Here is an 18,012-nt window from a genome sequence, read left to right as displayed (position 1 = left end):
AACCGCCTACTTTCTATTACATTCTGTCTAATGTGCTAAAAAGTCAGTGACTGGGGTTCTGCCCTTTAAGGCCCCTAAGGGTTGAGTTGGTACAAATCGAATCAGTAGATGTGTAACAGGACCACCAAGGGCCCTCCCTCTGCCTTGGTTTTCCTTTGATGAGACTGGTTATCATAGCAACTGGATTCTCAGCACATTCTCCTTCTGTTAAGTAACACAGAGGTAAGTTCAGTGTGGCATCCAGGAGAGTGAGAGAATAGTCTTTCCTGTAAGTGTCTTTTGTCTTGATCCAAGACCAAGCTTAGTACGGGTATATAGATAACCATTTACTTTTAAAAAGTCAGGGTGGGGGAAGATGATCTTTGAAGGTCAAGGGCGTGCTAAGCTGTCTGTAATAACACAGTATCCTGTGTGGTATCTGGCACATAATAGATGCTCAAGAAGTACTGGCTAAATTGTAGGTAAAGACTGTGCCCTGTTTATTTCAGTTTCTCCAAAAGCACTATCCTTGAGAAAGAAGCAAGTACCTTTAAATACTTGTATCAGTATCTTTCTGAACCTCAAGTTTCTGGATTGCCCGGTACACTATCCATTCCTCTGTTTTGGTGATTAACACAGTAAGTCTTGCACTGCATTCCATTGGATCCGTCTTTGTATCTCCTCAAGAAATTGTAAACTTCTGGGAGTACAAGTACCATGTTTCGTACCTTTTTCTTTGATTTGCCCATAGGCTACCTTAGCACAGTGCCTGGGACATAGTAGGTATTCAGTAAAGGATTCTTGAATTAGGGGGAGAAAAGGCCAGAGTGAACTACAGATCGTGGCCTGAATGACAGTGCGACAGCCCACTGTAATACCGTAATTCTCCATCTAGCCTTGCCCAGTAGAACATTGTCACCTTGAGTAAAAGAATCCGAGGTTAATAATTATTAATGCTTCAAGGTGGGCAAACACCATGTAGGCACAATGCATCCTTTCATGGATTAATTTCTCTCCAGTGATTATACATTTCAGTTTTGCAACCGGGCTCATACTCTGCTGCTCTTTGTTTATTTATTTTTTTTAAGCTGAGCTGGTGTGTGGAGCCAGTCCTCTCCTCTTTCCACAAGAATGTTCGTTTCAGGTAGTAATCACCTAAGGACTTTTTTTCCCACCAGTGAGTCTCAAGAAATTATATATGTGGTTTCACTTCTCTTGGGAATATGTTTTTCGTGCTTTCTGAGGTGCATTGGAAAATACATGTGTACGGCATATGCTCAAGCCTCCTTTTTCCATCAAGTGATCAGAGTGACTTTTTCGTAAATTTGCCAACCTACCTTTTGGGTGTTAGAACTCACTAGTTGGTGAGAAATTGTCTCGATTTGTGGTTGCAAGTAATTTGTTGTTATTTTGGGATCGTCCGTCTGCTCATGAAAGGACTTCCTTTTATCAGGGCTGATAAACCAACTGCAGAAAATACTCAGTGGCCCCTTCTGCAGCTGCTAATTTTGAGAGTTTAAGATCAGTCTTCATCCGGGGCGCCTGGGTGGCTCAGTCAGTTAAGCGTCCGACTTCGGCTTCGGTCATGATCTCACAGTTCATGGGTTTGAGCCCCATGTCGGGCTCTGTGCTGACAACCAGCTCAGAGCCTGGAGCCTGTTTCAGATTCTGTCTCCCTCTTTCTCTGACCCTCTCCTGCTCGTGCTGTCTCTCTCTCTCTCTCTGTCTGTCAGAAATAAATAAAACATTAAAAAATTTTTTTTAAAAAGATCAGTCTTCATCCTCTGTACTAGAATTGTTCACTCTTTCTTTATATTGACTTTTGGGCACATCCCTTAGAAATGCTGGCTGTTAAGCCTGCTTGTGCTATTTCCATACAACACTGTAAAACTCCCTGCTCTGAGTGTAGCTTTTGTCTAATGTCTTGGATGGCTCATTCTCTGCGCTTCTCTAACAGGCTGACTCATAGAAACAACTGTTCTCCACGGAGGCGGATGGAGAAGGGGAACTTCCAGATTCAACAGTGCTTTCAAAACTCCTTCCCTTCTTACTCATCTTACTCTCCCATGTCCATCACTGTCAGATGATCCGCTGACTTCCTTGTTTGGTTTTTTAGACACTTCATGCCCATTTATGCATCTGCCATAAAAACGTATCTGGAGTCTAAAACCTAGGCAATTAATTGGCAGTGTTACCACGTATGTTCCTGGGCTGTAGAAAGCTGTTCAGAATGGGTATTGCTCTTCAGGGAGCTCCAAATGGCAGGCAAAATGAATGAGAAAATGCAACTACCTTGGATAAATACAAGAATAGTTGGGATAAATTGACATATTCCTTAAGTAATAGGACCTTGAAGATCAGGAAAAAAGGGAGGAAGTCTTTGGAATTTTAAAACGAGTCACAGTGGGGATGCACTTAAAAGTAATTCTTATTAATATGTGCAGATCAAAAGGCAGATCCCGAGGTGGCATGTTTTTGAACCTTGAGGGCCATTAGGTTGCATCCTTCACCTCAGTTCCAATCAATTGGAGTAGCAGTCGGGAACTCCACGTGGAAAAGCAAGGAGAGCTTCAGGAAAGCTCACCTTGATCATTTAGGACTGTCTGCAGGTGATGCCAGTGGGAAGTGTAGATGCCTGTGCCAGATATTTATCAATCCGGGTTTAGAATCTAAGATTTAGAATCTAAAATCTATAATGCTGAAATCGTTGGAAGTCAATGACTATTCCCTACCCTAATTTAAGAGTTCCGTACCTGGGAGAGGCTCTGTGCTCTGTACGGCCCAGGCTGTCCTAAGCAAACTTTGTCAGACAGTGGCTGTCTCTTTGATTACAGCCTCAAAGTTCAGACTGTTAATGCCAAAACGTGTTGTATTCTCTTGGTGAGCGATTATGAATATGCCATGAATTTTAACCTTTTCGGAGATCTGTATTTGAGTAAATAAGAGTTACCGTTACATCTATTACCTATTAAACAATGTACGTTGTACCTATTAAACAAAGTACCCTCTTTGGTTTGTAGCAGTGGTTTTCTATGCCCTCAATAGGAGAGTGAGGAGCTGGGGCAGAAGTATGTTAAATCTTTTAGAGGGATAGTTTGAAAATGAAAATTCAGCAGTATCATATAAATTTAAATTGTGGAGATAAAAACAAAACCATAGTTTTCATACACATAGAGCATATAATTTTTCTGAGTCTTCTTGGCTGGTGATGACTTAGGTTGTCTGTTTCATCGAGATGTTCAGTGTGGGGACAGAGCATGTCTCTTGAGGAGGAAGTACGAGAAAACAAGAAAATTGGGACAAGAATATTCACTGATCTGTTACATTTACTTCGTGACCTCCCTTCAAATCTCTCAAAGTGCCTTTTGTATATTCATGTCCTCTCCAAAACTTGAAGCAGAAATCATCTCTACCAGTAAATCCTAAACCCAGCCCCTTGATCCTACTTCTTTTCTACTTCCAGCGCTTGTCCATATTTCTTATAAAAGCCGAGAGACGTCATGAAAGAGACTCCTCACAGTTCAGAGTCTGAAATTTTCTTGGTCTTGACAATATTTAATCACTAAATATTGAAGACTTAGTGTGAGTGGACTGAATATGAATTATTGAGTACAATTAAGTATAAGAATACATTATGCCCCTACAATCTTCACCCCTCAGTGTTATGCCTCAGAGAAACGCATAGGTCAATAGGGGAACATATACAAGGAAGGTCATTACAACATTGTTCACAGAGGCAGGCGGTTGGCACAAGCCCACGTATTTCTTTCTAGGAAGACAGAAGAGTAAAATGTCATGATTATGAAATGAAATACTTAATAGCAGTCAGAAGCTGTGGGCTGGATGTATATACAGAAACATGGATGAACCTTAAACTAGTATCAAGCAAAATAACAAGGAAACAGAACAAGATCTGTAACACAATGTAATGCATATAAATTGAAAACATGTAAAGCAACCCCATATCTTTTTAAAAGCTAAGTCCAAGGAAATGCAGTGAGTACCTGGAAGTGGGGAATTGGGAAAATGGAGAATTAGTGGAGAGATGGGGATGAAGGGAAAAACGAAAATAATACAGATCAATGTGAAGGTGTTTCATTAGTCGAAGCATAGGATGATCTCACCTCTCTATAGCTGAAGTAAACAGGAACATGAATCATGAGAGAGAAAGAGAAAGAGAGAGAGGGAGAGAGGACTTATTTGCAAGAGATAAGGATGGCAACAAAGAATGTAAAGAAAAATGATGAATGTTTGGAACAGCTTGGAATAGCTGCTTTGGAGAATGGGGAGGTCAAGTGCAAGGATTGCCAGGAGGCCCTTAGAGCTAGCTGAAGGCAGGGAGCTTGAATTAATTGTCGCCTCAGGGTGCATGGTTATGCACTTTCCTGGGGCAGCACTGGCCAACTAGTGCGGGAGTGAAAATGGAAGGTGACTGTAGTTACCTAGTGTGATGTCCTGATTTGTAAGAAGAAGTAAATCTTTGGTCTTTGTTCCTATTTCTAGCACAGAGCTCCTAAAACTCACCCTACTCGGAGAATTTCCTAGGAGCCATAAAGGTGTGTTTTATTATGTTAATGAGGTGACTTTTGGACCCACCTAAGGATGGGGGCTGGTTGCCAGGAAATCAGCCCAGTGATTAGAGGGTTGGAGCTTTCAGTCCCACCCCCTACCCCTTGGGGAGGTGTGAGGGGCTGGAGGTTGAGTCAGTCTTCAGCGGCCAGTGATTTAATCTACCGTGCCAATGTAATGAGGCTTCCATTAAATCCCGAAAGGATGGCGTTTGAAGAGTTACAAGGTTGGTGAGCCTGTGGAGATGGGGGTAGAGCAGGGCACCTGCAGAGGTCACCCGAGGCTCTGCGCCCATTCCCCCCACCTTATCCTATGCGTCTCTTCTGTCTGGCTGCTCCTGGGCTATCTTCTGTTAGTGAAATGTTGCTCTGACTTCTGTGAGCTGCTCTAGCAAATTAATCAGACCCACGGAAGAGATCGTTGGAACCTCTGATCTACAGCCTGTTGGTCGGGAGTACAGGTGGCGTCATGGACCTGCGATTTTCATCTGCAACAGAGGGCAGTTTAGCAGGTTTGAGCCCTTAACCCGCAGAGTCTGATGCTGTCTCTGGGTAGCTCGTGTCAGAATTGAGTTGAATGGTAGGACACCCACTTGGCGAGAATCAGTGGGGTAGAGAAACCCCACCACCACGTTGGAATTGGGTGACCAGAACCCTTACCTAGGTTGGGGAGGTTTCAGGCCGGGTCAAGGCCAGGGAGACAGAGCTGTAGAGGAGCAGCTAACAGAGGACTGAAGAAGTGAGTTGCGAGTGGGAAAGGAACCTCATCCTTTCTGGGCAACAGACTGGGCCAGAGTGCCGAGTGAGAAGCAGATCATCTAGTGGCTTTGTTACAAATTGCCTGACTCTCCTAAGCCAGTGGGATAGGAGCAAAGTCTAATTTAAATACACACAGATTTCTTAAGCCAATAGTTGGGCTCAGAAACTGGGTCAACAAAGTGGACTTGGAGCATTTGCTGAATCAAGAGAAAGAGGGAAAGATAATTCTGCAAGCGTGGTTGCCAAAACCAGTAGTCTAGAAACAGAAAGATTCTGGTCAGAGACAGATCATGTTGGTGGCTGGATTCCAACAAGAATAAATCAGGAGGCGAAGAACAGTAATTCCCAAGTGGGTGAGTAAGACTTCGCTGCTGCTGTGGTTTACTCAGTCACCAAAGTCCGCCACCGGGGGTGGAGAGGGGCTGTGAAAGGGGAAGGAAACATGGGAGGTTCTGTTTTGCAGGTGGGAGGCAGGCTCATCTAATAAAAGACGTTCTTGTGTTTCTAAATTTGTGTATAATGGAGCTCAGGAACCTGGTCCTCTGTGGAGCATGTCAGCCCCTGAGCCTGGGGCTACACTACAAATTACCAAGGTCACGGATACGAAGATTCAAACTGGTTGATAGAAAGATAAGTTCTTCCTACTTATTTTAGAATAATGCATGTCATCAGAGCATCATCCCGATGAAACCAGAACAAAAGCAGAGGTATCGAGAGAGTGAAATCTTTAACCCATCTGCTGTTCTCTGCGTCCATCCAGGTAGCAGAACTGCCCCGTTTACTGGAGACTGCGGAGACTCCCTGCGTGTCTGTCTGTCTGTCTCTTCATCCAATCCATTCATCTTTCTGTATAAGTAACACGTTCGATGTATCTGGTGCTGTTTTTACCACTTAGTAATATTAACTCATTGACTCTTCCAAACAGCCCCATGAGATAAGTATTATTGCTACTTATAATAGCAATATTATATTATAAGTTGGATGGGATAGGTTGGATGGGATAGACGGGAGGCTGAAGCACAGAGAGGTTAAGTGCCCTTTCCAAGGCACCCAGCCAGGTAGCAGTGGAGCCAGATCCAAACCAGGCAGCAGAGCCCATGTGTTCACGGTCTTAACCACCACATCGGAGGCCTTCCCAGGTGACTCCGAAACCCATCTGGGAAGTTATGCAAATGCTTGCACAGCTGTTCTTCCCAAAGGCTCCTGAGGGTCCTCCTGCCCTGCTGGCCTTTAGTGGGGCAGGCAGTGGTAAGTGCCCCTGTGTGCATTGCATTTGCTTGGTGCTCCATTCGTTGCTCAGCCCTTCATCCCCTCTTCCTTTCTGCCCCCGTGTGAACGGATGTAAGAGCTTCCTCCTTGCTTTCCAGGCCAGGACGTGTGGCCTCTGTTCTTAGATGATCATGTTAGAGATGAAAGTGTAGTGCAGTGGTGATGGGGTCTCCTCGTCTGCCCTGAGCCTCAGCTCCCCCAAACCTCTGCCTTCCTCACTCCTTCACCTGGCAGCCAAGAGTTTCTCTAGGAAAGTACACAGAAACTACCCAGCACACTGGGGCCACAGATTAAGGAACTTAAGTTTTCCGAGACCTGAAAGGTCATCTTTTAAAAATATTTGTATCTCTCAGTGCCAAAGTATATCTGTATATAGTCGGGGCAAATGCCTGCAAATTTCCATTTGACCAATTCAGGCATTTCTATCCTTCCCTAAAACCAACTACTGATCTAAATGTGTATGTTCGTGTGTGTGTGTGTGTGTGTGTGTGTGTGTGTGTGTGTGTGTGTGTCTACATCCCTATCTTTAAATAAAAGTATGGCTTTATTCCTATTTTTAAATGGTTTCCACTGAATGCAAACTGCATTCATCTTCAGATTGAACCAAAGGGGTTTCCAGCTTGTGGAGCCGTGGAAGTCACTAGTGCATTCACTGTAGATGCAAATGAACAGGCCTGCACTGTGGGGAACATTGAGGTCACCTGACTGAAAATGAAACTGATTTCCTATCTTTATACGTGCTAATAAATCTTCAGGGAAACGTGCTCCCAGAGGAGACCGGACTTATGAGCCCTTGCAAGTGGCACGTAGATACTTGGAAAAATAACTCCCTTGACATCTTCATCAAAGAGAAGCACAGATAGAAACGATGCAAGGCTTTCCAGCATAGTTATCTGCCTTTCTCATCCCATCTCTTGGAAAAAAAATTGTTTTAACCACAAGATTTGTGAAAATTCCAAAATATTCTGGGACTGCCGTATTTTGTAAATACGAGAAAGTTTCAGTTATTGAATCCAGCTTTATGGAGGAGGGCTTGCTCAGTGTCCCTGCCTTTTGCAAGTTCTGCCCGGCAAGTGTAATTCTTTTCTAAAAGGAAACTTCTTTCCTTCCAGATGCTACCAAGTTATTGAAACAGAGGCAGATAAACTTAATCAAGAAGTATTTAATAATTCCTCTGTGTTCCAGTATATTCTGACTATGACACAACCCCTCCAACAGTTTATAATTTGGGTGTGGTAACAAGCCCATTTCACCTGAAACAATTAGAATAATCTAACCAGGATTATAACCTAATGCCCAGTGATGTGAATCAGATTCAGTTCGGTGTTGGGTTCCAGAGGAGACAGAGCAGCCAGAAAAGAGTGCAATGGTTTGGGAGGGATTTATAGGTAAGTGATACTGATGCTGGGTCTTGAGGATGTAAAAAGGTTTGAAATGGAGAGACAGTGGTTTCCTCAGAGCCAGGGTGGGGAGGAGACAGAAATGTAGAGTGCTTTGAGGACAATGAGAGACTAGCCCAATCAGTGCAAAGGATTTAGGAGGGGAAGTAGTAGTATATTAACCAAAATGGTGATAATTTTTTTTTCAAACAAGTCTAGTCACATGTTCTAATATATAAACAGTATGTGTGTGGAGGGGGAAAATATTTGAAACTGATAGTGGAAAAGAATATCTGGGGTGTGTGTTTCAGTCACCACAGAGGACCCGAGATTCAATATGGTGGCCGAGGTTACAAATACTTACAAGAGCTCTGTGTAGGGCTCATAAGGGTCAGCCGTCAATAAGAGATGAATTTTAGAAAGAGTTTGAGTCAGGATGCTCAGCCCCAAGGCTGCAGATCTCTTCTGAAGGTTTAGATTGAACCCCCTATATGCTTTCTTAGAGGAGCTTGGTAAATATTTACCTCCCAGGTTGTAGGTTTGTTGAGGCAAGGGTGGTGTCACCTCTACTCACTATTATATCCCTAACACCTAACCCAGTGCTCGCCATGAGCAGGCAGTCAAAATTTGTTTCCTGAAAACCTTGGGAATGGTGTTCAGGATCGACAGGACAGGGGGCACCCTGCTGGTGATACAGGCAGAGGAGAAGTAATAAAAAGGTGCTCTTATTCACCAAGCAAAGCCACTGTTTCAGCTTGAATCATTTCATGATTTTGACCTTAGGATGTGGCTAAAGAGTAGAGAATGAGTGGGGTGAAGCTTACTGTGTTTTAGAGCGTATTTGAATTGCCTCTGACTTGGAGCCCAACAAGGCAATTGGAGATTGAAAGCCGCAGATCAGAGGCAGTGCCGTCCCCACTTTCCTGTGCTTTAGCAGGAAGTGCATTTTATAGAAAAGTCAGAGAGGAACTGAGGGGAAAGGAGCGCTCTGAGCCGTGAATTCACAGCAGGCTGACAGGGCGTTCCGCCACTGCCACCGAAGCTGGCCCTCCTCAGGGCTGCTCCGTGGGACCCCACAGTCACTGGCCCAGCCTGGCCCCGGGCTCTGGGAGGCCATGCCAATGAGGACGGCACCACGGGCCAGAGTCTAGGATGGTAAGAGGTTCTTATTCTTTGATCTGGGCATGACTTGACTTACTTGCGTCTAAAACGCGTCTGTTTTCACTTCTTCTTGGCAATTAAAAAATATATATATGGAACCTTCTAACCCGTTCGTGCTTTCCGAGCTAGCTCACAGGTCTTCCCCAAGTCATCACCAGATTCAGCAGTGAATGTGACCAATCCGAAGACTTGGTGCTCACTACCAGAGTCTGGAGACCCGGTCTAAAACTGCGCCCTGGTGTCATTTGGGCTTTCACGGCTTCTGCTCCAGAGGCGGAGAACTCTCACCCAAACGCAGGTGAACTGAACACAAGTGAGGACGGTGACAGTGAACCTCTGCCTCAGTCACACTTTGAACTGTGCTGTCCTGTGAGAGCCTAGAGACCATGCGGAGTCGGGGACGCAGTTTCTGCTACGTGGTAGAGCCGTTATCCGTTAAGGGTTCGGACGTCCTAAATGCTCAGTAGTATTTTTAGATGAGACTTGTTCCTATGAATGAGGAAGTCTGGCAGATGGCTCTTCCGCCTGGATTATTTTTTTTTCCAGCTTTCTACCAATTCGGTAGGGAGAAAGCTCTGGCAGGGCTCGATTCTCCGAGGACAATGGGGGGAAAAGCCATTCTAAAACCACCGGGCAGCAGCTGCAAGGCTCATTCTGTGCGGACACTGTGACACTGGCCGTGTATTTCATCCGACTCTCCGGTGACTGTGTCTAATCAACGGGAGGCAGGAAAGGAAGTGTGAGCAAGAACAAGTCGTTTATCACACTTCGTGAGCAAAGACATCTGTGCGGGCCGCGCTTGCCCTGCAGCTGATAAGAATGTTATTCACCACCCAGAGAGGAAAGACTGGAGTGTGTGGTTTCGGCCTGTTGAAGGCACTTCCTTAAATCACATGACATGAGATTTCATCTTATAGATGGTTTGCACCCGTTTTGTGAAAGACAAATCAAACTATCATTAGTGAGGGGAAAGTGCCTTTAAAAACAGTAAGTAGAGGCCTGCTGTGCATTGTTGACTGCGCTCGTGTGGCCATTTGGCCTTATGTCTGATAGAACCATCCAGTAGGGCTCAGAAGAGTCACCTTTGGAAGACTAAGCCTTTTCCAGGGATTCTCGAGAAATCTATTGCATCCATAGGACACACAGAAACAACTCGATTGCCAGTCTCTGCTTTGACGGCAAGCTCCCCCTTTCATTTTGAAAATCTCAGTTAGCTTCAGAATTCCCTAACTGAAGTGGCAATTCTCTTAAGAGAGCAGATGACACGGGCTTCCAAGATAAAAGATTTTTGATGCAATTCATACAAATGAGTCATCCGTCTCAACATTTCACTATTAAGAGAAAGGGTTACCCTTTTCCTTCCCCATTTACTCCAGAGCATTCCAAATGCCAGTTGGGTTTTCGTTACCTGAAGGGAGCCTGCACTTAAGCCATTTTAGTAGAGAAACAGTAGTAATATTTCCCAGAAGCCATGAAAATCTGAAAATTCCACTTGTGCTTAGATACTGAGATTTACCCAGGTCTGCTTTTGGAAGCTCCCAACTTCTCTACACACACACACGTGCACACTGCAGAAGGTTTATCCTGCAACCACAAGAATACTCTGAACTCGTCTGCATTCACTTGGTGAGTTCAAGACTGTGACTTCTCCCTCACTGTGACTAGATTTGGAAGTACTAATTTCTGAAGTCTCAGAAGAGTGGTGAGGTCTGAGAAATAACTTTTTCTGCCTGTAAGGCTATTCTGTGGCAGCACTAACCCTCACTGAATCTGCCTGTCCCGCTGTGGGGCCTGGTGGAAATCCCACCGGGTCATCCTTAATTCCTTGCCGGACGATAAGCAACAGGTGAACAAGAAAGCTGACCTGGGCTGGTGCAGCCCGAGGGACTTCCTTTCCTTCTAGAAATGCTTGTTTTCAATTTATCGAATGTTTCAAGCACACAGTGATAACTGTCCTAGGTGTCCTTCAAAGATTTTTCAAATATTATTAACATTTTGCCATTTTAGAAAACTGAAACATTACAGGCACAGCGGAAGATCGCTTTGTATCCAGTTTTTGTTTCAATCTCCCGTTCTTACCCAGAGCGTTCACTTTCTTGAACTTGAGTATTATTATTTTCATTTTACTCTCTCTCTATAATTTAGAAAGTTATAGCATCATTATGTATTTAAATGGTATCACGTTGGGGCGCCTGGGTGGCTTAGTCGGTTAAGCGTCCGACTTTCGCTTAGGTCATGATCTCGCGGTTCGTGGGTTCGAGCCCCGCGTCGGGCTCTGTGCTGACTGCCAGCTCGGAGCCTGGAGCCTGTTTCAGTCTGTGACTCCCTCTCTCTCTGACCCTCCCCTGCTCACGCTGTCTCTCTCCCTCTCTCCTAGAAATAAATAAAATATAAAAAAAAATGGTATCACGTTGTACCCAAGGCCTTTTGCAAGCTACTTTTTTTTTTTTTGCAGAATTTTTTTTATTGAAGTATAATTGATATACAATATTGCATTAGTTTTAGGTGTGTAAATGTAGCGATTTGACAATTACGTACATTATGAAATGCTCACCATGATATGTAGTTACCATCTGTCACCATATAAAGTTATTACAATCTGATCAACTATATTCCCTATGCTGTACTTTTCATCCCTGTGACTTATTTATTTTATAATTGGAAGTTTGAACCTCTTAATCCCCTTCACCTATTTCAACCGTCCTCCCCACTTCCTTCCCGTCTGGCAATCACTTTTTTTGTTCTCTGCATTTATGAGTCTGTTTCTGTTTCTTGTTTGTTTTTTTTTACTTTGGTTTTTTAGATCCCACATATAAATGGGATCATATGGTATTTGTCTTTCTCTGTCTAATTTCACTTAGCGTAATGCCCCCTAGGTACATCCATGTTGTTACAAATGGCAAGTTCTCATTCTTTTTTATGACAGAGTAATATTCCATGGTGTGCATATACCACATCTGTTCTTTATTCTTTTATCCGTCCATCTATCAGTGGACCCTTTGGTTGCTTCCATATGTTGGCCATTGTAAATAATGCTGTAGTAAACATAGTGGTGCATGTATCTTTTCAAATGAGTGTTCTTTTTTTAGGTGAATACCCAGAAATGAAATTGCTGGGTCATATGGTATTTCTATTTTTAATTTTTTGAGGAACCTCCCTACCGGTTTCCACAGTGGCTGCACCAGTTAGCATTCCTACTAACAGTGCAAGAGGGTTCCTTTTTCTCCACAACCTTGCTGACATTTGTTATTTCTTGTCTTTTTGATACTAGCCATTCTGACTGGTGTGAGATGGTTATCTCATTGTGGTTTTGATTTGCAGCAAGCTACTTCTAACATCCAACATTTAAGAATCATTTCAATATCAGTACGTTAAAATCAAGTCCATTTATTTTTTAATGCTGTATCAGCTTCCATTTTAAGACTATACCACAATGTATCCATTCCTTTACTGATGGACACTGGACTGTTTATGATTCTGTTTTTGCTGTTAGTAACACTGTGGACAGCCTTGTCCATGTATGAGAGTTTCTCTAGATCGGCACTGTACAGTAGCCAGTAGCATAAAACGGGGCTAGTCTAAATGGCATTGTGCTGTAAGTATAAAATACATACCAGATTTTGAAGACTTAGACTGAAAAAAAAAATACCTCATTAATGATTTTTATACTCATTGCATATTAAGATGACAATACTTTTATATATCTCGTTAAATAAATATATTGTTAAAATAATTTCACCTATAATTGGCTACTAAAAAGTTGAAAATTATATATATGACTTCCATTATAATTCTATTGGACAAGGACTGGTTCTAGATCAGGAGTAAGGAATCTACCATGCATAGTGTGGTCATTTGTGTCTACAAATAAAGTTTTATTGGAAAACATGCCCATTTATTTACATGAAGTCTATGACTGCTTTCCTGCTATAACAGCAGTGTTGAGTAGTTGTACCAAAGACCATATGATCTATAAGGCTAAAATATCTACCATCTGGCCCTTTAAGGAAATGTTTTTTGACCCCTTTTCTAGAGCAATGATTTTTAGCCTTTATCATCCTCCAGCAAGTACACACCTGAAACAAAAGTTTCAGAAAACATTTCAAAAATCCTTACTATCACATTTTCATATTTTCTGGTCACCTAGGATATTTTGTTAAAATAAACTGCTGGTAAGGTGCCATGACTCACTAAATTGACTTAGCCATTCATTCACCGCTAGTTACTTAAATAACAATTCTCAAAGATATATAGCCACAGTGTGTGTGTTTGTGTGTGTATGTGTGAGTGTGTACACACCAATCTACAGTCCCACAAACAGTGCAAGAAAGTTCTCATTTTCCTACATTCTTAACAAAACCTAATGTTGCCAGACTGATCTGATAGATGTGAAATGGAATCTCATTTTATTTATAATCTGATTACAGTTGATCATCTTTTTGTGTGTCAATTGACCTTTTGTGCTTTTTTCTTTTGTGAATTGCCTGTTCATATCCATTGCCCCTTTTTTAATAGCACCATTTGTCTGTTGATTTTTTTTTTAACATTCTTTATTAGTTATATAGATTGCAAATGTGTGTGGGGTACCACTCCCAGGTTTGGCTTTTTTAATTTTATAGTGTCTTTATTTTATTAGACAGGGTTTTTACATTTTAATGTTTATTTTTATTTTATTATTTATTTTGAGAGAGGGAGAGGGGGCTGAGAGAGGGAAAGGGAATCTCAAGCATGCTCCAGGCTCAGCCCAGAGCTCAATTTGGGGCTTGATCCCAAGACTATGAGATTATGATCTGAGCCAAAATCAAGATTTGGATACTTAACCTACTGAGCTCCACAGGCGCCCCAGGATTTTTACGTTTTAAAGAATCAAGTTTATCTATCTATTCCTTTATGCTTTCTACTTTTTAAAATTTTTCCTTCCTATCCCAAGGTCAAAATTTTTTCTTCTAACAGATTTTAAATCTTGGGTTTTGGCCTGCTATAAATAGCTGGTGTGTAAGCACCATGAACCAACATGTGTGTTCTTCAATCACTAATCCAATCCTACATTTGTCACATAGCAAGTTCCTGTTCATGGATCTGCTTCTTGGATCTGTGTCCTCAAAACATGATTCCACGTTTATCAGAAACGCTTATGTACTGGCCCACTTATAGTGCAAGCAGGTCTAGACGGTTTTACAGGCAAGTTTCAGTAATCTTTCAAGGAACACATAATCCCTATCTTCTATAAACTACACAAGGTATATGAGAGAAAGTTACCCAATTCATTTTAATGAGTATAAGCTAACCTTTATACCTTTATACTAGATAAGAACAGTATAGGAAAGAAAAATTATGGGCTAACCTCACATTTTAATGTAAATGTAAAAATCCTAAGTGAAATATTTGTAAAACTGAATCCAGCAATGTGTACTAAAATAAGTTTATACAAAGTGTGCAAGCATGGGTTCATTTCAGAATTGCTAATGTAAGTCATCACATTAACAGAATAAAGGAGGGAAGCAATATGCCTTTTTTATACATGTAGAGAAAGCATTTGCTAAAATTTGATAACTGTAAATGATTTAGAATATAAAACCTTTAGAATAGAAATACACTTCCTTAATCTGAATAGAACATCTTCCAGAAGCTACAGCAAGAACACACTTTGTGTTCAAGTATCCCTTGTAGTGTTCTGTTATTGAGTTCCCTCTTTGATGTGGCACCCAAGCATTCTTCTTCCTCTCCGTGTTTTGCTATAAGTAATTGTGTGTTTGTGTGCACGTGTGTGTGTACTCACACATTCACATATTTATGTATTTTTTAGTTTTATCTACTTACATACATTTCATTCAGTGTTCTAAGTTTGAGGAATGCGGAGCTTTGCTAGCTCACAGCTCTGGTGCTAGAATTTCTTCCTTGGCGATTCTCTGGGCCTGAGGACCAAGGCATTCCAGGGGCCATTTTGGAGGGGGGCAGGGTAGTTGCGTTGCTGCCGACTTGGCTTCTCTCTTTGAGGAGTTGTCATTTCTCACAACTTTGTATCTAGCCATTGTCTGCAAAAGCTATTATTGAGATCTGATGAGAATAGAAATAATTTACAAAACTTTCTATGATTTTATTTTGTCAGAGGATAAAATAATCTATTGCCACAGCACTTCCTAAAGATCTGATATTTCCCAGATCCTTACAGTGACATTAAAATGTAAGGAATATTATTAGTTGTAACCTTTGCCATCACTGTCAACCCACCAGGGATGCCTGGGTGGCTCATTCAGTTAAGTATCTGACTTTGGCCCAGGTCATGAACTCATGGTTTGTGGGTTTGAGCCCCGTGTTGGACTCTGTGCTGACGGCTCAGAGCCTGGAACCTGCTTCAGATTCTGTGTCTCCCTCTCTGTCTTCTCCCACACTCATGTTCTCTCTCTTTCTCTCTCAAAAATAAACATTAAAAAAAAACCTACACTTGACAGCTTTAAAATATTGTTTAATGTGGCTCTAAGAATTGGGGCTGAGGAGAAGGACATGTTCCTAGAGAGTATTTTCATGGTAGCTAAGAGATTTTCTCTAAACTTTTCTGGTAATAAGCAAGGGATCCCAGTGACTGTGAAGACTAATTCAGGGCCTGGCGATGTTGAACACAAAGAACAATCGATAAATTCTTGACGGTAAGATCACGTGCATGAAATAATGCAGTTCTGATGCCAAATCAATACTGCATTGTATATTTCCCGCAGCAAATATCAAGATATAGATCTGCTGGAGTGGGAACAGGAATGTCATCAGGAAATATCAGTTCAGACAAATCTGGGTTACCACCTACAGGGAAAGAGCCGAATTGATTGTGGCCTGCCTCACTTTGTGGTGAAAATGTCAGGTCAGAGTGAATATTCATGTAGTCCTTGGAAAAGGGGGAAGGAGAAATCAATAAGGTACACCACTCTTTCTGATAATGGCACTGTTTTCTCCAAGGCAAGTAATTTTTTTCTTGGACTTGGTGTTCCTGTCCCTGATTTGTTGGTAATGGTGTCTTTCGAGATGCAAGAAAAGATTTTATAGAAAGCCTGAGGGCAGATTCTGTGCTTCAGGAAGAAGGCTTATGTTAACATGTTTCTGAGGATTGCACTAGAAGTCTGATTACATTGATATAAAGTTTTCTTTAATTCCAAGGAACAACCTAGGCCCTTTGAAGCTCTGTCAGGAGAGTACAGGCAGAAAGAAATCCCACGTTGTTGATCCCAATTTGCAATTCACTTGCACTGTGATCTTGTGCAAACTGTCCAATATCAGGATATCTCCAGACACTGACTCGTGTGATACTGTTCTTTTTTTTTTTTCTCTGTAGAGACGTTATACACTGTATGATAGTTGACATAAATATTTTGGTAGACGGGGTCAAGAAAATGATGGCAGTTCCTCCCAAATCACGATTCTGGTATTTGTCTCAATTTCAAGAGACCCACTCCTCATAACTACACTGGAGAAATCTCCTTCCATTCATGTGCATAAAGTTTCAAAAGGGTCCCTGGTCTCTCTCCCCGGAATCATTTTTTCAAAACTTGCTGGTATTATCAAGCTTCAGGAGCGTAGTAGGTTCATGATCCATCAGCCTGGTTTTTTGAATAGAAACCAAACCAAATTAATTGCTTCTCTTGTGCATCCTTGCATTTTCCAGGCATCTTTTAAAGATGAACAAGAGCAGCTCTGATTTGGAAAAAGCGAGCCAGGGCTCTGCAGAGAGCCTCAGCCCTCCCTGCAGGGGTGTCCACGTCAGCTTCACCACGGGTTCCACGGACAGCCTGGCCTCGGACTCCAGGACCTGCAGCGATGGAGGTAATGGACTTGACCTTGATGGGGAGGCTTAGCTCCCCCCAAGCCTGGAAGACCAGCCCTCGCCTTGCTGCGAGGATTTGGACTGGCTGAGCCAGACCCACTGTCTCGGTCCTCCTCTCCTCACGAGGTAGACCCCACCAAGGATCAGTTGGCACTCATTCTCTCTTGAATGCAGGACAAGACGCCCCGGGCGTCCCACGCTGCCCTTTCTACTTACACACATTGCATCCATGTGGAATGAGGTGGAGGAGGCTCAAAGTGAAAGCACATTGAAAGACCCCTGATTCCTTGGGTGATGAGCCATTGATATATAGGTCTGTTGTCCATTTCCATCTTCGGGATTACTTCTCAGGGGATTAGGTACATGCCAACCACAAGTTTTCACCCGCCCTGTTTCTCTGTCTGTGTCCCTCTTTCTCCCCCGTCCCCCAGCTCATTTGCCCGTTCATGTGCATGATTGCACACACACGTGCAGACACTTACTTGGACACAGCAGGTGCTTCCGTAAATGTTTGTTGTATTAAAACATGGAGATTTCATTAGTCTACCATCCATCCCACTCCCTGGATAAAGTTCTAAGGCATCGTAATGTGGGTATGTCCCCATTGGGCACATTCCTGAGAGGGAAGTCTTGTGTTTCTGTAGTTGGGACAGGTAAATAGTAAAATCTCTTGCCATTTCAACATTCTCTTTGTGTGTGTGTGTGTGTGTGTGTGTGTGTGTGTGTGTGTGTGAATGACCTCTGCTGCATTTCTCTTAAACTCCCTTTAGCGTATGACGTTTGGACATGTGCTCACACAACGACCTTTCTTGCTCCTGTGGAACCATTTCTTCCCAGTAGGCAATTTTGGAGCTGAGATTTCCGTCGTGAATTCACCACCACCATCAATTCCCCACCTGAGAGGCAGTACCACTAACACTGAAGCATGTGTTATAAGTCAGCCTGTGGTGTGTTCTTATGGGAAACTGCTGGTAGCTCAGACTTAAAAACAGGAAACTGCTTAATCTCAGTTAGGTGGGACATAGCAAAAGAGGCTTTTCTTTTTCTACAGATTTTCCTGGGCTTCCATCTTTCCCTTTTACCA

At 42.6% G+C, this 18,012-nt stretch overlaps 1 protein-coding gene across 2 annotated transcripts in view; it reads left to right on the top strand.

The window, feature by feature from the left end:
• The window catches only part of PRAG1 (PEAK1 related, kinase-activating pseudokinase 1), a 71,005-nt gene that overhangs the window by 33,203 nt on the left and 19,790 nt on the right, over positions 1–18,012 (top strand). For both annotated transcript variants that reach the window (XM_039221137.1, XM_039221126.1), the window contains exon 4: positions 16,770–16,927. In XM_039221137.1, coding sequence (XP_039077068.1) covers positions 16,770–16,927 — 158 coding nt within the window. The remainder of the gene's footprint in view (positions 1–16,769; positions 16,928–18,012) is intronic.

Source organism: Hyaena hyaena, unplaced genomic scaffold (assembly GCF_003009895.1).
Source record: "Hyaena hyaena isolate Hyena2069 unplaced genomic scaffold, ASM300989v1 scaffold_17, whole genome shotgun sequence".
Lineage (NCBI taxonomy): Eukaryota > Metazoa > Chordata > Mammalia > Carnivora > Hyaenidae > Hyaena > Hyaena hyaena.
The sequence above is the reverse complement of the archived record's forward strand: the minus strand, read 5'-3'. Positions and strand labels throughout refer to the sequence as shown.